Below are 22,202 nucleotides of genomic sequence, written 5' to 3' on the forward strand. Positions count from 1 at the left end.
ATTTCTGTTGCAGAAAGCAGAGATCTTACCATGCTTCTCAACGGAGCCACATTTGTCTTGTCTCATTCCTTGTGTTAACACATGGGTTTGTACAGCTCAGATTGAGAAGCTGGCTTGGGTTAAAAATTCCAAAGGTTACTTAATTCAAACTGACCACATGCAGGATTATTGGCAGTCCAGCTGAACACAAATACCTGTACATGGCACATGACTTGCAGCAGATGGGAAAGTTGTGAAACCATTAGCAATGTCAAAGGATTTCTTAAAAACATTCATATATGGGGTATTTTTCTTGGAAAATGTCCCCATTTGTGTAGATAAATGATGACATGGTTGAGACAGAATGAGATTGAAAGACATAAGTTACTGAACTGAAAAGCATGGTGCTGTCAAACTAATACCTGCTTGAAACAAAACCTATCCAATGACAAATCTGAGAAGCATAATAAATTTAATTCCAAGAATAGGCTAAGGGTTGACCTGATCTAATTGTAAGTGGGGGGAAAATTAATCGTGGAAAGTTCTTTAATCTAGCTTTAAAAGAATATAAGACAAGATTATTCTTGGTATCTGAAACTAGACAAATTTCACTTAGGTGTATAGACATTTTTAAACAGCCAGAACCAGCCACTGGGACCACTTGTCATGAGGCATGCTGGTTATTCTACACAATGTCTCTAAATCAAGGCTGTATGTCTCTCTAGAAGTTGATGTTGAGAAACTGCCCAGACAAGTGCAGGAGTTGCTAGGTGGATTTCAGCTTTTAATGCAGTTAGGCCTAAAGCATGAGTGGCATGGGTCTGCCTTAAAATCTGTTGAGAGTCCTCATGGTTCTCTAAGAGCTGTAGAAAACAAGACAAGCGTTCCAAGACAGCTTCTGCTCTGCCTAAGGTGTTCACTAAGTGTTTGAGCTGTTGGTCCAGTACTTGTTTATCCCCAATAAGCTTCAATTGTGACAAGTAATACATGGCTTTCATAAGGCAATTTCTTGTACATTATAGTAATCCTGCTATGAAAAATTAGACATTTTTGCCAAAGGATGTATGCTTTATCTACCAGAAAGCATAAAGCATATACAAGGAAAGGCTAAAGGCAAATGCTGTGCAGTGCACAAATCTTGAACAGGAAAAGTGGTCCGTTAAATTTGTCCATGTCTTGAATTCAATAATCTTGGTGTTGGTTAGAGGTGAAAAAAATGAGATTTAATTTTATTTAAAATCTCTTTCACTGTTTTGAAATCTAGTTCAAGCTTCATAGAGCAAGTTGCCAATGAGAACAAATAGTATAACTTCATCACATCATGGTTACAAAAGGGTGAAGAGATCTGCTTGTCAATCAGTCAAGCCCAATACATTTGCTTTGTATCAAGGCTTGCCTACACTACTACAGTACTCATTTTCAGCGTGGGTGCACTGAAGTCAAGCTGAGAACTTTGTTGTAACACCAGCTCATAAACAAAAGAGGAAAAACTGTTCTTCCAATTTCTCACATATTCTGGCTAAATAAACATGGCTCTAGTTTTAACAGATAAAACAAATCCATCATTTCATTCAGACTCTTTCATAATACTGGGGAAAACACTGTTCTATTCTTCTCCATACATGTTCATTTATTACTTTATTGTCCACTGAAGGCTTCTCAAAGGCACACACTGTTGTTCTCCAGCTCCCTCTGACTTGCGTCATTGCAGGCTGTGTTCAAAAACTGATCACCTGTTCCCTCTGCAACATCTTTCAAAAATCAACCTTGCTTTCCTACTACAACTTACTGCCCCTTGGCTCTCAGCAAGGGAAAGCTATATTGCCTTTTCTCTAAAAGGATCACACCAGCCTTCTTATCTTTCTGGATTCTATCTTTTCATAAGGATGACCCAGGAAAAATTATGTTCACCTCATCAGGAAAGGCAAAGAACTTAGAAAAAGATATTTTACATGTGTTGAATATTTTTTAGAGTTTTGTTTACTCTAACATGAAACTATTAAATACTCTGGCTGAATTCAGTGAGGTGTCTTTTGAAATCACTTTCTGAAACTCACTGTAGGAGCAAAAGTCCTTGATGACACTGTTAATCTTTAGGAAGCCCAAGTCATACTTAATCTGAAAAGCCACACTAGCACAGCTTGGGGAGAGAGGGGACAGCAACCATCAAAGTAATTGGTGGTCTCAGTTTCAAGTATCTGACTGAAGAAGCAGTCCCTGAATCCTGGCAGATGCAGACTTCCCTTCTAGAGCTCCAGTGATGCACCCATGAGGGCTGCAGCAAGGCTGGCCCAGCCCACAGGTGCAGGACTTGCCAGGTGGAAGCCTCTTGAAAAGGTCCTTGTCCAGGCTTGAGAGAGAATGTCCTCCTACACACAAAGACCTGCTACCTCTGACTGGCCTTGAAGACATGTTTAAAACAGAGAAAGGTGAAAAAAAAGAGATTTAATTTTACTAAACTCAAAGAGTAAAACATTCTTAATAGAACCACAATAAAGATTTTACAGCAGTTCCAGAGACTGATGCAAGGTTGTAGCAGGGGGCAAAAAACAACCCCATAGTGTCTACTGGAGGGAAGGAGCATTTAGAGACAGGACTTAAATCCAAAAAGTATCAAAGAGTGTAAACAGTGAGGAAGGAACTGAGCAACTTGAGAGAGTACTAGGGAGAAAAAAAAATTAGAAAATTGTTTCAATGGTATGAATGTGGAAATTTCATTGGTAGTAGAAGGAATTTACCTGCTCAACTGTCATCCCAGAAGTGAACAGAGGTTTGCTTATGCAAGCAAAGCAAACTAAAGAGAACAAAAAGAATGGAATAACCCAAGAAGCTTTTCCACCTCTGACTGTTGTTATGTCACAACCTGGAATATTTGGTAAACTTAGGAGATTTGTAGCTACTATCACAAAACACACACAGAAAACAGAGGACCAACACCTCCCCACAAAATCAGTGAGATGTTACTGTTAAGAAACAATTTTCCATGCTCAGAGGAGGTTTCAGGCTTCCCCTTTAAGGCACATTTAAGTATGGGACTGGTTTTTCTTCCCTAATGATAGGAGAAGGAAGTGAAGGAGGTCAGAGTCCTATGGATCTCTGTGCGCTCCCCATGGTCTAGTTTAGGAGACTTAAAAGGATTCACATTAACTGGGGTGGCTTTGTTGATTACACACAGAGAGGAAAATGACCCTGTGTGGTAAGTGTTTCCAGGACAGCTGCTCCATTGGTGAAACACTGCTGCATTCCAGAAATAAGCTCCTACAGTCAAATTAGCAGCTCGAGTCCTCTCCACAGAAATGTGCCTTGACTAAAGTTGCAGCGTTTCCCAGATGAATGGGAAACCAGCAGCAAAAATTCCTGCTTAGCTCCGCTTTTAAACAGAAAATGATACAAAAAGATGTTTGTACAATATCAAATCATTCTTCATAGTCACGTAATTGCCCCACATTATTGATGGGCTCCAAAAACTAAAAGGAAGTTTGGAATATTTCTGGGCAGGTTGGAGTGCTAAACCTAGCACAGTTCCCCAACACTTCAAGCCTGTCACAAGTTTTCCAGGTCTGAGGGCTTATCAAGACTTCAATGTGAAAGATTTTGGGTTGATTCCCATGTACATCAGTACCTACCAGTGCAAAGTACTGAAATATGCAAAAGATTACAATCTACATGTGAAGCAGGATAGGCAGCACTGCTGCCCCTTGCCTTACCTCTTCTAGCTCCCAAAAAGTAAAGCACAGCTGTCCTCTCACTGGAGAGGTGAGTTCTGGTCCATGAAAGTAAATGTGCTCAGAAGCCTGAAGTCATTTCACATCTTACTGAAGACATACAGCAGCAAAATTACATGAAACTACATGAACCTCCAAGCTTGCACAGGTTTACAATTGCAAATTTACAGATGGCGGCTTTGGTAAAGGCCCAAGAAATCCTGGGGGGGGAAAAAAGCCAAAAGACCAAAGCACAGTTTTCAGCAAATAAGAGGGCACATCTTCAGTACTCTGGGCTCACAGGATAGGTGTTGCACAAGAGGTATGCTCCACCATATAACAACTGAGTGCAAGATGTTTGTGCTCCTTCCTCTTTCTCACACTGTACTATCTTAAAAGCAAAATATCTTCTTCTTCTCCAAATTCCCCCTCTGTCAGGTAAAACCTGGGAAGGTGTTCCCATGTGCTGCACTGCAGAAAGAATGTATAGAGGGCATACCACTCCCTCTCACTCACAGATGGGGAAGTTGAAGCCAGAAGCCATTGACAAAGTTACAAGGAGCAAGTACCAGCAAGACAAGGGCCCTGCTGGCTGCTCTAATGCAGTGACCATTTGCTTCAAGAAACCTTTGCCAGCTGATGATACAGCAATGCAAAGCTCCTCTGCCTCAACACGCCACCAAACCAAAACCCATCAGGTGACTAAACCTTCTGCAGAGCTCAGCATTACAGAGCAAAGGATGGGATACATGGAAACAAACTCCCAGCTGGTGCATAATGTGGCCTTAAACATAAATACCTGAAAGGGTCCTCTAACCTACTGCCTCTTTCCCTTTGGGCCTAACTTCTGCCCTGAAAATGTTACCTCAAGAACCATGCAGTCAGTGGGAAGGAGCACAGTACCATTCAGAAAGGGCAAATTCAGGAAGAGTAATTTCTGCTTAGCTCAGTCTTGCTCCATGGCTGCAATCTTCTCTTCACTGCTACTTTTATATTGGCATAGTTTTCTATCCTAGGGACTTCAGCAGCTTTAGAAACACTACCTACAGCAGGAGAAAAACATTCAGGATAAGCAAGACTGGGTATCCCAAAATGCAGATTCTACATAACTGTAACAGAGTATCATATAAACAACTAACTGCAAAAAGTGAGAACACTGAATTCAGTTGCAAGAAAAGTTATTAGCAGAGCTATGCCAGGTCAAGTTGTCACTTTGTCCCTTATTCTACCTCTGATATCAAACACTACTATGTGCTCAGGGAAAGACTAATTTTTCCCCCTGTTCTTAACCTTGTTGAACCTTTGCAGACCTCATCATCTGTATGTTGGCAGTCTGTGGCTTATACAGTGCCTTTAGACCCTAACATGTACTTGCCACTATTGAGTCCACATGTCTAGTAAATACCTTTATGGGGGTATGTTTTTGAATCCATCCATTACTTTGTCACTGAATGACACAGGAAAAAACCCAAGACTAATTTTATGTGATACAGTATTTTATTTGTTTTATTTAAATCACTTCTTTATAAAAAGAAAGATGACTACCTCATTGAAAAAGTAAGGAAAAGACTCAGGTATGTAAAGATACTGAGAACATGTAGCAGAGCTCTCTTCTCAGCTAAGAAAGTGGAGGTGCTAATTTTGCAAAGCAAAGAATTAGACAAGTGTTACACAGGAAAATAGAAGCCTGTGTTCTTTTTGGTATCTTTTTGTTAACTCCATATCAAGCAAAGTCACCTGTTCTCCCAAGAAGCCACACTTTCAGCAATATATTACCCCAAATTCCCATCTCAGCTGCCCTCATCTTTCCTCTAGCCACAGACTTCCTGACTGACTCTACCCCTAGTAGTTTCTTGTTTTGAATCGAATTGGAAGCTCTTTCAGACAGAAGCTGTCTCATGGCTAAATGCAACAGCCCCAGCTGTAGGGGATGCATCACAATACAAACAAGAGCAAAACAGAAGCAACATCCAAAGCCGCCAGTAGAACTCATCACTATAGTCTGAGAGCTAGTTAAGAAGAAGTAGAACAGTCTCAGCATGAGATTTATTAAGTAGTAGATAATTTCACATTACATAACATATGATGTTGCATACTATATTAAATTCATTATTTTGAGCCTTGAATGTTCAGCTACTGATCAAGTCCCAAAAGAAACATAATTATATATTCTATTATGCATTGGTGGTTATTAATATCATCTCTTTTTTTAAAAAAGAATATAGCTGGCATTACTTTTTAGTTGTTCCCTGAAATCTTGTGGTATAGACACTTTTCTTCTTTAAAAAAACCTGCAATTTTTCTCATCATCTCGTTTCACATGGTTGAGATGTAAAGTCAAACATCAAGTGCTGCAATAAAGTTGTTGGCAACATCAAAGAGGATGAAGTACAGAAATGATATGTAGGGTAATTAAATGGCTCTGTATTTTATTTGCATATCTCTATATATAAGCTGGCCTGACTCAACAAAGAAGCATTTCACAGTAGCTTTTTGGCCCTCCTAGCTTTGTGCAAGATTTTGCAATGTGCTCCAAGTGGCCCCAAGATTTCTTGGCCTTCTGACCTTGCAATGGGGAAGCTGCAGAGACCTGCCTGAGATTAATCAAAACACAACACATCCAAAAAGAGAAATGGTGCAGAACCTGTTGAAGTCCAAAGCAGAGACAAAAGGATATAGGGAGCATCATGAGCAATCTCCTCATTTTTTTTCTACAGGTGAGAGTCCAAAACTTGTAGTTACCAGCAATGGTCCAGCATATGGTATGAGCCAGCCCAGTTCATCAGCTGCTTGCAGCTGATGCCTCAGGGGCAACAGTGCAAGGGCTTCCCCAGCCCACTGTGCTACTGGACAACTGAGAGCCCAGACAGAGTCAGGGCCTCCACTTCTCACAGGCCTATGGTTGTAGAGGCACCCAACAGAAGCTCAGAGCTGACACTCTGCAGTGCTGTGCTCCTTGAACAAGTTTGGAGCACACACAGGGGAGGTGTAGCTGAGTGATGGGAAGCACTGCTTCTTCAGCAGCTCCTGCACCAGGTGGGTGTTTCTCCTTCTGCCACCCTGAGGCCAGAAAGAAATACCTGACTTCTCAGGGCATGTGCTTCAATGCAAAGGAGGTGGGAATGTTTCATCATCCACTTCCCATCAGCCCATACAAGTGGGCTGGCTCCTGGCTAGGAGGTGGCATTGGGATTACAGGATAAAAAGCACTTGGACCACCCTGGTTCAACAAGTTGGTCAAGCTAGACCAGCTGAGTGGTGACTGTCAATTGACCAGAAAGGCACAGGGACCGAAAGGGATGGGAGAGATGGATATCCTGTGACATGACAGCCTGAGACTTTGTAGAATCACAGAACAGTTTGGGTTGGAAAGGGCGGTAAAGACCATCCAATCCAACCAACACTTCAGACCAAGACACTGGCAGCAAAGACTCAGCATGGCATTTCACAAGCTACCGTTTGCAGCCAGTCTCCATTAAGCACTATAAAATACAAACATGTTCTGAGCTACTGCTGCTCAGTCACCTCTCCCTGGGAGCAGACAAACAAATGGCAAACTCAACATGTCTGGCATGGTTTTTTTCTGGAATGAGTTAGCAACAGTGCAGCTCTTCCTTTGCACTAGCCTAGGTAAACAGAGGTTGTTGCTGGTACAAAGTGCCTCAAAGTGGCAGGAACAGCATTATCACTTCAGTGCTGTTTCCTGAAGGATCAATAAGCCAAGACAATCAATTCTTCTGGCTAGTCCTTATTCCCCAGGAGAAGCTGTGACTCTCATCCCCCATCATTTAACTCTTCACAAACATAGCAGCAGCCCCATTAATTCTGTCCTCCTTAAACACACATTTCCCAAACCCATGTGCCAGGAGAGATTAAAGAGCTAGAACTGCTGTATCCAGGTCAACATGCTATTACCAAGAGGTATGGCCCATCATTTCAGCACAGTAGTAACATGTCTATAAATACTTGAAGCACATGGAAGCATCCTCACATCTGATTTCTTTGTACAGGACAGAGAGCCCAAAGAAACTGTAGCTCTCTATACCCAACTACTTCTCTGTGCAGGGAGTGTAAGGCAGAGCACCAGCTGACACTCACAGAAAGGGCTGCACAGGCAGTAGATGGCATGAACAGTCACTACAGAGTCACAAGAGTAGAGCCTATTTAGAGACACACAAAAGTGAGGTTCAATCCAATGCAGCAAAGAGAGTAAGAAGGATGGCAAGAAAACTCAGGAAGAATGGAAGGATCATATGATTATCTGCAATGTGAAAAAATATGGGGGTCAAAACAGGACCATACTCAAAGCCTGCAGTAATACAGAGAATTTTGCTGGGATCATGCAATTCTCCACAGAGAATTGAGAATGGGAAAGGAGGAACCCAGTTAAGAGATGGGCAAAAGACATCTTACAGGTGAAGAGGCTTACCTTGAACTGAACAGGGAGCCTGTTAGGGCTAGAATAGAAGAACAGCAGTGATACAGACATCTTGGTCTAAAGATTGGCATGAACATGCTTAAAGCTGTACACAGCAGTTTCCACATAAAAAGCAGTGGGACTTGAGATAGGCTCCTCGAATGTCTTTCTGAGCATTTGAGAGGATGCTGATGCAAGTAATCTCTTCCTAGGCAATGTTGCACTCAGAAAATCCTTGTCTCCCTCTTCTATGCAAAGATAGCATTCACCAATATTTATAACTTGAGTGTTACCACACTCTCAGTGCTACAGACTGTAGATCAAAAAAAGTATCACTGAGAAAATCCTATTCACATGAGCTCTTTACCAATCTACTTGAGTTCACATCCCCAACAGGGGAAGGTTGGAACCTCCTGTACCAGGCCATGGGGACATGACGCAACAGGAAAGAATTTCTTATTTAAAGGGAAGAAGTAGAAAAATCTGCCAGTGACAATAACTGCAATTTTTAAAAGTCCAAGAAGCCTGTGGGAAAAAAAAAAGGTCTAAGGATGAATAAAAAAAGCAAACAAAAAGAAAGGCAAGCCTGGTGGCACACATACCCTCTTCTCACCCAGAAAGTTACCCTCTAGGTCCTGTGAGCTTTAGGGGGATGTGAATTAAATGCCTGTTTTAGTACACAGCTACCAGTCATTTGTTCAGGCCCACTACAAAGAGGTGATCACAGAAGACTGGGGGAAGAACTTGTGGAGTACATTTCCTGCTGATCCAGCAAACACAATTACAAAGAAAAAGAGAATCCATTCTGAGAGCAGCGTGAAACTCTTGTGAGCAGGATCATTCGCATCTCACATGGTTGGGGGAAAGGAAAGGGCAGCAACTCCTTAATGAATAAAAATAGCCACTTATGCTTCCTTCTCATATATGCTGGGCATATGCTCTCCAGTATCCAAACAGAAAGATTTAGTTGCAAGATTCATCCCTCCAAAAAAAAGCAATTTCCCCTAAAGGTGCAGCACTTTTTCTAGAGATTTTCAAGAGTGATGAGACTTTAAAACTGTTGTTACTTTAAAGACATAATGCCAACTAAACTATGTGCTTTAAAGTTTTAGACTTGTATTATTTCCTTCCTTGAAATTCCTATACTACTATATTTTTTAAAGTAGTTGTAGCATGCAAGAACACAGTAGCTTTCTTGGGAAAGTTGAAGAACACTTTTCAGTTTCCCAGTTTTTCATAAAATGTATACATCCCAGGCAAAGCTTCACTGAAATGCAGCCACCTTCAGGGTAAACATTTGTAAGATTCAGCATAGCACTGGAAAGCACAAAAAGAGGAGAAGGAAGTGTATTCTGCCTGAAAGGTCAGCAGGGAAAGTCTAAGTATGAACTGGCCACAACAGAATAGTGCAGGAGAGGAAAAGGTTGAGGCAAAAAGAAAGGAAACTGCGACAGGAAGGAGAAGGCAGGAAAAAAAATGTTACACAGTTTTCAGCTCAGCCACAGAAAGCTTTTGTTTCAAAGCAATCTACTGTATATTCCAGTGATTAGAGGGAAAGAATACAGTTAATATGTATTTTGAATGCATTTAATAAAGTACACTATAGCTGATGGTGCTCTCCTCAGCAGGCCCAGGCACAGAGCACAAAGAGAAAGGGGCCTCAGGCATTCACATCAGGTCGCAGTTTTAAATAATTTTAAAACTAGGGCAAGATGCCAAATCTTACCTCAAGGTGCTACATCCAGATAGACGTGTCAGCGAAAATGCCAGGTTTGGTGCATACAGGATGACCATTGATACACATGGCTCCAGATGAAACAGTGACTTACTTTTTTAGCCAGAATTTACCACTTTTGGGCAATAAACCTTGAGATTCATCTCAGCAAGGGTCACTAAGACTGAACTCAGACCTAGTGTATAGGACAGCACCACTGAATATTACACAAGAAGTTAGTCATTCTTGTATTTCCTAGTTATGCCAAAATCAGAAAACCTTTATGATGACTAGTACAAAATGTATTAAAAAAACTGCAACCAAACAAACCAAAACCCCTACCAAACAACAACAACAAATAAAGTGAAGGGGGGCAACTCTTGTTCCCAGCAAAAACCCTCTTGTTTTCAACTATGCACCTATGCCAGTGATTCACAGTTTTTCCCACAGGCAAATCAGCCATTTGGGATTTATACAGGATTGTTCTTTGCAGATCTTGGGGTTATTTTGATGGCAGTCACATATCATTTTACAAATAGGGAAACTGAGGAACACAGAGAACTGACTTGGCCACGTGTCAGAAAACAACAGGTTTCTATCCCCATTCCTTTCTTTTCCGAAGAGAGGCAGGATCATGGCACAGTCTTGATTTTGTGCAGTTCACCTGCTGCAGACAAATTTTCTGAGTCCCAGCTCAGAGGAAAAAAGCTTACTGCTGGCTAGTTCACAGCACACCAGCCCTTAGCAGCACGGAGGCTTGCTCTTTTGCAGCAACAGAAAGGTCTGCTCAAGCTGCCCATGCATGTATGATGAACTCATCACAAAAGCAATCAGCCATTAATTTGGTCAATCATTCCTGTCACAGCAAATACAGTTCTTCAACTAGACTGTTTGATACAAGACTCCAGCTAAACTGAAGGACAGAAAAAAGGCCTCAAAAGGTACCAATCTGCAGAACAGACGGAGGACAATTTAGATATTGACCCATCCATACTTCCTTTTTATTTTTTCTTTTTTCAAAGAAAAGGTGACCCAAGAGTTAAGTAGAAACAAAAATAAAAAGCATTAGAAAATTAAATTATGTCTTCCAGGCATTAATAATAAAAAGGCAACCCACCCTCCAATCCTTCTCATTTAGAGTATTTATTTGGAGTTTCTGTTAGGCGGCTGCATGCACTGCGTGCATCCTGCTTCACTGAAGAAGAGCCTTTTTGAAGCATCACTTGACTTTGTTTTAAATATCTTGCTACAGTTTCCATTTTAGCTCGTGAGATGATTATTTTCTCTCAAACTGAAGTTATACAGCAGTTGAAAATGCTGATGGCTTAACTGGTTTCCTTTTTTTTTTTTTTTCCCTCTCCACAGCAGCCCTGAGGGGTTTTAACTCTTTCTTGCAGCACTGAAATCCTGCTTTTGGAGTTCAATGTTTAACTCTCGCTGGGAGACTCATAAATATTCGGAGTCACTCTCTCCCTCTCTGTTTGATTAGGAAATGAGCCTTTAACTCAATGTAATCCCCAAGCCATTAACAAAAAAGCCCTCAACAGCTCCACTATTAGAATTTCACTCCTAGCCCACAGAGGATTGAATTAGATTAACATAACTACCCGCAATCTGAGTTTATTTTCTGTGCCAGATAGAAATGTGTCTTCAGGAAAGGAAAAGAAGAGAGCTGGAGAGCAAGCACAGCATAATGAAATGTAAAAATAGATGAGAAATAGATGGACAGATGTACAGGTAAAATGATAAAAAAGGTAAGAGAGAGAAAGCTACACAGTCTTTAATAACTGGCTGCGGGCTTTGGGGGGTTTATGCAGAAGGCCCCTCAAAACACAGAATTGTTTCAGGAAGAGTATTTTTATGCTGCTTGTGTTTACTTCATATTCTCAGGGATTTACAGTGAGGCACCTGAGCATGCTGTACTCCAGACACCTGTGCAGCAGATCTGGCACAGGTTTTATTTATAATTCCCTAGAGATGTCATACTCAGCAATGAAAGGAGAGGCATGGAAAAGAGAATCTGCATGTCAATCATTACTTCGCAGTCAAAGAAACAAATAAACTGGGACAAAACAAAAGATGTTTGTTGGGTTTTTTAAGGAAAGAAAAAACCCCCATGCAATAGCATATGTACAGTAAGACAGTTCAGAGGTTGATAGGTGCTTAGTCCACAAAACGTGAACCATTAGTGAAGCAGAAACTAAATAACAGACTCTTTCTGCTACATAATGCATTGGCCTTCCCTTTAACCACAGGTAATGCCTTCCCTCCAAATAAAAGTGGTCCTATAAAGCATTGATCATTACCCCAAAGGAGAGTAGGTGCTTGGTTATTTTTTTCCAAATCAGTAATAACAAGATATGGCAGGTAACAGGGCAAAATATTCACATGAGGTTGAAAGAGAAGAATAAAGTCCAGCAATTATGTGGACACAACTATAGAATAGTCCAAATAAATTCTTAATACTGAACCTTTTATAGCTTTATACTCAGAAAACTTCTTTGATTTCTCAGATTTTTGCAAAATTGTATGGTAAATGGTGGGGGGGGAAGGGGGGTTTGCAGTAATTTCCAAGCACAATCATGCTAATATTGGTTTTGTGTAGGGAAGAAAATAATTCAATTCTTTTTTCAGCATTGTATCTTGGTTTTTAATTCTTAGTGGGACCTCAGACCAGCTATATGATAGATTCTTTGCTGGTTACAGAGTCAGCAATTTTAGTCCTTTAATGCTTTTCAGAAAAATCTGCTTCTTTTATTACAAAATAACATTGCATTATTACAGAGAAGCAATAAATATAATATCATGGCAAAACAAACAGAAAAGGACTTAAATAATTTTAAAATGTTCATTTTTAAGTAAAGCAGAAAGCTTTAAAAATCAAAATTAAGCTTTATATGATGACAACGATCACAGTTTAATTTGTGAGAAAAAAGGTTCATAGCAGGCAATGTGTTGTAATGATCTTTTGGGGCATTATTTGGGCATATTATTTCACCTTATTTATCTATATCCTCTTAAAAGCCTTCCTTATATCAGAATTCTTACTGAATGATGGAGTATTTATACCAATTGTTAAAACCTTAGAGAGCATTAATATGTAGTCAATATGTTTTATTCCTAGTTACTTAAGCTAAATGTTCTAAGTATTATAAAATGTACATTGAAGAAATGCAAAATAAAGAACTAAAGAAGAAGCCTATTTGTTACCCTTCTACAGTCAATCCAAGAAATTTGTCTCTCAAGTATTCCTCAAAATCTGATGTTTTAACTGTGAGGCAGCTCAGGTTTTATTTTTCTGTTCCTATTAGACAATTTTCCCTCAAAATTATTTTAAGTTTAGCTTCATTTCATATTTTGTTACCTTCAAAAATTATACATTTTGGGTGTAAAAAAGTTTTCAAGAACATATATTTAGTGAGAAAATTATGCTAAAAACTTGACATACTAAAATTAAAATAGTACTATTAAGATTTTGGGGGGTAGATACAGCAAGGTTATTTTCTATGCTTAGAAATATATATTAACCCTAAATTTTGTAAAAAGATGTAACACAAACCTCTGAAGCAAAATTATGAAACAAGAAAAGCCTCTAATATTTTGACAAAAAAAATTATACTAAAAGCTATTAACAAAAATATCAGAGTAATTATTTTTCTCCCTCTCTTCATATTTCTACTGAAAGCTATTAATAAAAAAAATCTGACTAATTATTGTTCTCCTTCTCTTCAAATTTCTGTTAATAAAAATAGAAATATATAATTGTTCAAACATTTTACATCTTGGCTGCTTTAAACAAACATCTCATTGGCAATGAGAGAGTAAGTTCCTTCTTTGATTATCACCGTGCCAACTTTGCAAAGACTTGCACCCCTCTTTTGTCACTGAAGATTCTTCAGTTGCTTTGGGACTTTTAAAATTAAAGAAACATCAGCTGCTTAGTGCTAAATGCCTTCAGTAAAAGCAAAATTTCATTGCATGTGTCTGATAAGAAAAGGTTTGATTTGCAGCTGGGGGGGTATTGGGTTTTGGGTTTTTTAATAGAGGGAAGGTTGTCACTTGGTTCTTTTAAGACAGGACTGCTAAAGTTCCCAGGTTTGCCTTTACCAGCATGGGATAAATAGCACCTGTCCTTGGTAAGCCCTTAAGCAGAGTTACGTTATACATTGACCTTTTTGGAATGCCAGCAAACCTGACTGTTTCTATTCCCAAAACAAAACTGTTCCACTCAAACTTTCATTTACTTATTTCCAGAGGAAAAAGCCACTCTCAAATAGTGAAACCGCCAGATTTCTACAAAGTTCTGAACCAACTCCTCTTCTTGTGGGTCGCACTGACCTTCCTCTGACAGAGTGAAAAACAAAAAAATATTACCTTTAACTGTATTGAGATGCTGCCACAATTTTTAGACCAGATAAAAGGATTTGTGCAGAGCAATGCTTGGATTAAAAAAATAAAAATAAAAAAAGAAACAAAACACAAGCCCATAAACGCAATAAAAGATAGAAGTTCGCTACTTACATGCTGCAGGCTGAGAGATGAGGCTTGAGGCTGGAGTAGAATTTCCCTTGCCCTCAGGTGTTTCTAATTGCTGATTAAATATCTTTTGGTTCTGCCTGCACCAGCCGACAGTCCCCTCTGCGTCTCTGCCTCTCTTTGTGACTAGGACACAGTACTCCGAGTCCCAACCTATAAATAGATCCCAGCTCTGTGATTGATATAACAGGCAGCTGACAAAAAAAAAAAAAAAAAAAAAAAAAAAAAAAAAAAAAAAGGAAAGAAAAAAAAAAGGAAAGAAAGAAAGAAATAACCAGGTCTTAAGCAAGGCAGCAAAAGCTGGGCTTTTAACTCTGCACTGTGCCCAGGGAGGAGTCCCCCACAGTCACCCGTGGGCATCAGAAAGAGAAAGTGCAAGGCAATTACTTTCCCAGCAGCATTACAGCAACTTGAGGCATGTAAAGTGAATGAACAAATTTTACTGCACAAAGAAGGAGAGTCAAAACACAACTAGCAGATTGCATCCAACTCTTTTGCAATTTAACAAAAATAAATTCCATTTTCAAAACAGGTTGGGAATTCTGACAGAACGAGAGAGGAGTTCAGAGCTGAGTTCTGGGGGTTGGTCCAGGCATGCTTGTGTTTCTGCTGCAGAATAAACCAGTGGGTAGGTTGGCAATTTAACAGCTCGGCAGTCTACTTAGGGTCTCTGCCCACAAACACTATTTGATGAGGCTGTTCCTGCAAACAAAACTGAGGGCAGTGATGGTACCTCCCTGTTGACTCAGCAGAAGTTACTTAGCTCTCAAGGACCTGAACCCTCTTTTCTGCTTAAGTCCTTGGCTACCAGGAGAAAGTGATGAGTTACAGATATCAACAAAGCTCTCTTACAGAGGCTGAGCTGGGAGCCCACTATCTGGAGAGTGACTTGAGAGAGCACGTCACAAATGCTTCTGGTCTGGTCCTTATTACCTGACACAGGGGGAATGGTCCTGGATTTTCCCACATTTAGTCCCTACAGATTGTCCTGTTAGAGCCACAGTCAGGCACGGCCAGTAACATTTCCAGCAGGCAGCTGTTTCTCCAAGCCTTTGCCAGCTCCTAGACATTCATTATCTCCAGTAGAGCCTTAGGGCTAGGGAGATTCATAGCAAATGGAATCAAAGGCAAGGCAGCTGATGATGAAGACCAGTGGAAGAGTGGGGAAGAAGAGGGAGAATAGTAGAGAGGGAGAGGCAAAACAGATTTCATGACACTGCTGTCTTTGGCAACATCTCCTACAATCAACCCTAGTACCACGCTCACTTCTGCTGGAAAAAGTACTAGAGCAGACAGGGTACCAGACCCACCAGCCTTCTTTTCAACATATTGCAGGGCTTGCTGGAGCTGAGATGGTAAAGAAACGCTAAACTCAAAGAACAGGATAAAATCCCCAGGCACCAAGCCCATGCTGAACTCCATGGTTCTTTGGCTCAGTGGCTAGCAGTACCTGAGCTATTTAAGCTAGTTTGGGCATGTCTACACCACACTGCAGCTGCTGCTGTTACTGGAGTAAAGAAAGTTAGTTCAACAAGAGCAGCTATCTCAAATCAAGGCAAGAACCCACCACATCAGAGCCAAGGTCTCATTCAGTTTCAGCTATTGATTATATAGGAAGATACAGTAATTTCCTCTCTTTTGGCCAAATCCTACTGCAGGTTTAATTCACCTCGTGCCAGCATCCTTTGTGTCTAAGCTGGTAGGACTTAGTGAAGGATTTTACAAAAAACCACTGTGTTTGCTGGAGAAGGGTCTGATGAAGCACTGGGCAAAGACTCAGGACTCAGACTGAGGATTAGCCATTTTCCTCAGCTGAGCTACCTTCCTATGTGAAGTCTGGCTTGTCACTCTAACACAGCTGCATATCCCTCAGCTTTAAAAAAACAGAGATAACATTACTTAACACTGTGCTTTAAAGCACTTTGATATCTACAGATGAAGACCTACAAATGAAGAGGGGGAAAAAGGTATCTGACAGGCTGAACTCCAGCATGGAAACACACCCTCAATTGCCTGCTGGATTTTGGTCCTTCACCTAGTTGAATCTGATCTCAGATCAAAAATTACCTGATAAACAACGAAAAATTTAATTTTTGCCCTCTCATTTGGGCTGGCTAGTACAAGATATTTTGGGCTTTAATACTGAGAGCTGTAAAACCTTTTACACTGCCATCAGAAGGAATTTTAAACACTCAGTGCACAGAATAATCAGGCCGAGGCATGGCAGATGGAGGTCCCAAAACCTAAATCCAAAAGTCACTTTTGAAAAACTCAGCTATAACAGTCAGACTGATCTTTGCTTTTATATATTGCTGACATCTAAAATTCTTCAAATGCTACTCTGTCAAGCTTTGTGTTGAATGGAAAAGCATCATCCCTGCCCCCTTACATTGTCATGGGCTAAACTGATGCTCTGGGGGAATACCCATGATGTAGTCTAAACCACGAGGACTTTTTGGTACATCTCAAGCACAGCTAGGAAGCTGTGCTAGGAAGCTCTATTCAGTTCTTAGGCCCATGTCCAGGGTTATCTCTAGCATCCCATTCTCTACATAGCAGAAGAGGTCCTGGGCATACACTAGGACCCCATTCTTCCACTTTCTGCTTGAAGGGTGAAGGGAGGAGGTCTTGACAGCACACCACAGTTAAACTAGCGTGAATGAACTTTGAATGGAGTCAGAATGCCTCCATCCTTCCTCTCTGCCTTTAGACAGCAGGATGTATGACTTTAATTGCACCCCAGTGGGGTACCCAGCAATCCAGAGCAGATCTGCTTCAGATAAAACTTCAAACACAACTTCCCCACCCCCTCTGCCAGCACCCTTGTGCATAAACAGCACTTAATTCCAGACTCAGGGCAAGGCAGGAAAAGAATCCAAGAGTGGAGGCCATAAGACTGAATGCCCACTCAAAATACTGCACAAAGAAAGCCAGAAGATTTCAAAAGCAGATATATTAAAAACAAAAAAATGTACAAAGATAAACATTAGTGACTTGTAGACTCCAGAAAGGCTCACCCCTGTCCTTGAGGTACCCAAGTACACGGTATTCTTGAGGTACCCTTTACCTATTGTAAAGTGCAAGTGAAGTATTTTCTACTTGTTGCTTGGGAAGGTGTTTTTTTAATGCTTCTTGTTAGGGCCATTTTGATCATGCACCTGTATTTCAGTCTCAGATCCTCAATTCTACAGTGGAGGTAAAATTTCAGAGCCTATTTTGTGTCAGACACAGAGTTGGAATCTTGCACATATAAATCTGGGCAAAATTTGCTCAGCTGCATGCAAGTTATTATAGAGGAATGCAAAATATACTTTCCTTTTAAAGATAAAACAATCAAAAAGTCAGATACCTTTTTTTTAGATAGGGCCAAAGCAAAAACAGTTGAAGCTCAAAAATACTGGTCCAGTCCATGTAATCTTCCAGTTGCCTCCACCTGTACATTAAACTATACAGATAATCTTTGTCCCTTCTCCTGATTTACATGTTGTAAGTGTAGAGCTCAGAGTCACTGCTGCTTTTATATCAGGAAATGCAGGTATGAATACAAGTATTAAAAGACAAACTGAAAGTCAGCTTTGCAGTTTCCAAGGCCAGCCACAAACTATGAAGAATAATTATAACACACAATAAAAAGTATCTTCATCAGAGTCATGTTACTTTGAAAGAGCCTCACAAACCCAAAATTTCTAAACAGCTGTGTTAGTGCCCTGCTGGATTTAGTGAGGTGTGAATTACACAGATTTCAGACAGGGACTACTTACACCGAAAATATGGTTTTAATTTTTTTTTCTTTTTTTTACATAAAGGAATTCGATGTAAAAAAACCCAAACTAACAAACCTGTTCCAAGACTGAAAATTACATGACAAGAAGTAAAAGATAAAAGAATGAAAAAGTTTGAATAACGACTCTTTTCTGTATGCTTGGCACTTACAGTATGACTCTTAGATCTAATAGGAAGTTAAATATACTATGCATTCTGATACAAAATAGTCTGAAAAACAGCAATTGCTCAAGAAGAAAGTCCTGATATTATTGCAAGATTAGTGATTTTTTAATTCCTTAATTAATTTTAATGCCACAAACTTCATAATGCTTCAATATTCTTTTTCTGTGCAATGAACAGCCAACATTGAACACAAAGTTCACATGCTTGCATCCAGTTTTTTTCCATGTACCCTCCACGATGCTTCATGCCATGCTGTCGTGTCAAGTCTCTGTCATCAGCAGGGAAAGTCACACTGTTCTAATACTCTTGCAAACTTTCCTTCTTTAGTTCTGATATATTTTTTAATTTTTCAGGAATGTAAAAATTACTAAGATTTTAATGCAAGCCTCTTACCAGATTTAACCATTCCAGCTAAAGATGTTAGCATTGTCCAGCTGTTGGCCAGCTGGAGATTAGGACTCTAGCAGTTCTTTGGCAGAAGGGAGTGTCCAAACTTTCTGAATAGATACAAGTAAAGCACATCAGGCTAGGACCAGGGAACCTTCCTGGATTAGGCAGCACACAAATCTATTCTTTCTTTTTCAGACCTGTAGGCAGAGAAGGGTCTTCACTTGGCACAGCTATTTGTAGAATTAGACTATGGAGAGGCACCATCTGTGACTGCTCAAGCAGAGGTTGTGCCATTGGCTTGAAGAAGAACAAGGGCAAGCACAGAAGTTGGCCCTCTCTCTCATTTTTCTCAGTCTACCAGTAATAACAATGCACTAATGAAAACTAGCTTGGCCTAAGCAACAAAACACATACCAGAGTGTGTTCAGAAGCTATCCAGAGCAAGCCTTCAGTTCTACATCTACACACAGAAATAAAGTCTGTAAGGATTTAACTAAAGCCTGCAAGCACTAGGACTTGCATGACATTTAAGTACACAGCCTTTGTCAGTGCATCACACACAGTATGATAATACAGTCTCCTCCACCCTTGCCTCGCTTAGATCCATTCTAAACTTTCACTCCTACTACACAGCTTTTGCCTAAAACGGCTTCTGTGTCCACACCCATGGAAAAAAATTAATAATTTTATAAAAAAGATTAAGAATTCTTGGATGTACTTCTGCCTAAATTATGCAACCACAACATTCACTCACTGGAAAGCACCACCACCCTCTTCCAGCAGGACGCTGCAATGCATTCCTCCAGCGCTGGGCTGTCCACTGCATCATCTGGGACAAGCACCTTCTGCACCTTTTTTTTTGTTGCAGATGCTTTGCAGAAGCTCACCACTGTTGTTGTACCACTAGCTCAGAACCTTGTTTAGCACCAGCAAGTCCACACCTGTGCTGGCAGGGCATTGGCTGCACACTCAGACACAGCTCAAAGCAGCCTGGCAGCCTGCTGGGGTCGGCTTCAGGCAGCAGATATTGTTTCATGTTCTCAGTGACCTTGGCTTGGCAGGGAGAGGAAGCATGGTGACTGTCATAGCAGAGCTGGTACCAATTCTGATATCAGGATAAGGACGACAAAGTGAGATTTAAGCCAGCTCTAGTACCAGATCAAATAGAGACCAGGATCGCCAGAAACAGCTCCCCTTGGGTTTTTGTTTTGTTCTTAGTTCAGATTCCATCAGACAACTTCTACAAAACCCAAACAACTACATTATAACCACAGACAGGCCTAACCACGATGTCTGGCTCCAGATCTAAACTTCTTACAGCCAGACTGTTAGCTCAGTTCCCTTGAAAAAGCATCACCATCCTCCAAATTTGTGTCTTGGGGAGCTGTTAGTGCTCTCTTCTCCTCTCCGGAAAATACTCTTTGTGTGTCTTGCTTGATTAAAAGGTAAATTTCTAAAAATAAGAATGATGGAACTTCATAACTGATGAAGTTCCTCAGAGGAAGAGGATATTCTGCCTGCAGACACCCAGATGAGGAATAAGCCTTTCCAGGAGAAGCCCTCTGCCTGCAAGCTGAGGGGTTTCACCTGCCCCCATTCCCACTGAGGACATGCCAGCAGGCTGGCACAACTCAGCATAGCTCTCAAAAGAAAGTGAGGTGCTGCGCAAATCCTGCAGCTTCTAAAGTGAGGAAAGACCTATTCTGCAGTGGGTCCTACATGAGTCCACTCCAAAGCAGCACCATTGATCTCAGTGACCTCCCAGCCACATTAACTGTGTCAGAAAGAGCCCTTATCTCTGCTCTGGGGGTGGAACTCTCACCAGTCTGAGGAGAAGGTGCAGGATTTCCCCCTGTCAAAATCCTATCAGCCAGATGTCACTCAGCATACCCACACCAGGTGTCTGTGGCCACGTGCTGGCTGTGGGGTGGCTGCAGTAGCCAGTGAGGAAAGGCTGGGCCTGGCCCATACCAGTTCCAAATGGCTCCAACCCACCCACCACAGGGCACAGCTGAGCCCCTTGCACAAGATGGTGGTGCCCAGGGGAAAACGTTTAAGAAAAGGCAGAAAACACTGCCCAGGCAGTGAGGAGTGAGAGATGACCCCACAGGACTCAGGTCAGAGCAGGAGGGGAGGAGGCACTGGAGGGGCTGCAGCAAACAGTGCCCCCATGCCCTGCTGAGGGCATGGTGCAGCAGGTGGATATTTCCTGAAGGAACTGCAGCTCACAGCTGGCCAAGGTCAGCCCACCACAGTGTGTCACAATAGATAGAAAAAATCTGCTTCCTTCAGTAGCTCTCCCTCTGTATCCCAGCCCTGGTCAAACAAGTGCTCCCGAGCAGGTGATCTCTGGGTGATGTTGGTAGGGGTTTTGTGTCAGGTGGATACACCACAGGGAGAGGTAGGAGAAGACAGGCAACCAAAATTAACCCTGAACAGTACTAGAAACTGTCTTGATATTATAGGAGAGCCTATTCTCCCACACAGATCACACCAAACCCCTACCTACAATTCCTGACTGATGAGGAAATGAAACAATTGTGTTTGGGAGGCACTTGAGGGCATACATGACTTCCACAGACACAGCAAAGTTTATGCAGATGCCTGCTTCAATTCCCTTACTGGCAGTGAAGTTCTGCCACCATAATAAACTCCATCACTGTGGGTAAATCAAACACAAAATGTCTGGCTAAGCATTACTCCCGCAGAGATCTCCCTAGCACATAAAGGTACAACAAGGTTCCTTTGCACCTTGGGAACAGGAATCTGCATTTCCAACTAAAGCTTTTCAGTTTCTCTGTGCCATCTAAAACCACTTCTGAGCCCACTATATGACTGCCAGGCCTTTGGCAGAGAGCTCTAAGCCCTTTTAAAATGTTGAACAGGTAAAATGTTGCCCAGGTAGTGCCCTTCTCTCCTTTCTATCTCTTTCTGTCTTTAGGCTAACTATAGCAAGTTCTGCTGAACTTTGGCTCAGCTTCCTCTTAGCACTAAGTGAGGTGGTTTCTTCCTCTTCACTACAATTCTGTTGCACTCTCCTTTGCCCCTCATTCCATCACCTCAAATCATTTTACATCTCAGAGTTGCCAGTCACTTCTGAAACTCTTCCAACCCGGACCCTTCCTGCTCTGCAGCCTGGAGCACCTCAAAACTCAGAGCATTTCCTCTTGAAGAGAGTGGAGAGAGAAGGGGAAAATGGCAAGAGTCTTCTTTAAGTGTAGTTACCCATATATGCCAGAAAGAAGAGTTTCACAGAAGGATTTAGCATTCCTTTCCTCTACCCTCCAGGCAGCCAGAAACGCAGCTCCTCGGCATGGAGTTCATCCCACACGAAGGAGCAAGGCTGTAGCACACAGAGGGGATAAGCTGCAGGGGAAGTCAGTGCAGCTGCACAGCTTCACTGCTTGGAAATCATTCGCTTAGGATTTGGCTTTGCACTGAGAGAATGTGAAGGAAGGGGCACACACATGGGCCCAGCAGAGAGGTGGCAGCGCCAGGTGCTCAGACAAGTGCA

The 22,202-nt window shown here is 41.3% G+C and overlaps 1 protein-coding gene across 3 annotated transcripts in view; it reads right to left on the reverse strand.

Annotated features, from left to right (window-relative positions):
- The window catches only part of ESRRB (estrogen related receptor beta), a 158,765-nt gene that overhangs the window by 109,755 nt on the left and 26,808 nt on the right, over positions 1–22,202 (reverse strand). For 2 of the 3 annotated variants that reach the window (XM_064714449.1, XM_064714451.1), the window contains exon 2: positions 14,336–14,503. In XM_064714449.1, coding sequence (XP_064570519.1) covers positions 14,336–14,337 — 2 coding nt within the window. In that variant the 5' untranslated portion in view covers positions 14,338–14,503. Of the gene's footprint in view, positions 1–14,335; positions 14,545–22,202 lie in introns of all 3 variants that reach the window. The other variant, XM_064714450.1, reaches the window with a different exon arrangement.

Source organism: Zonotrichia leucophrys, chromosome 5 (genome assembly GCF_028769735.1).
Source record: "Zonotrichia leucophrys gambelii isolate GWCS_2022_RI chromosome 5, RI_Zleu_2.0, whole genome shotgun sequence".
Lineage (NCBI taxonomy): Eukaryota > Metazoa > Chordata > Aves > Passeriformes > Passerellidae > Zonotrichia > Zonotrichia leucophrys.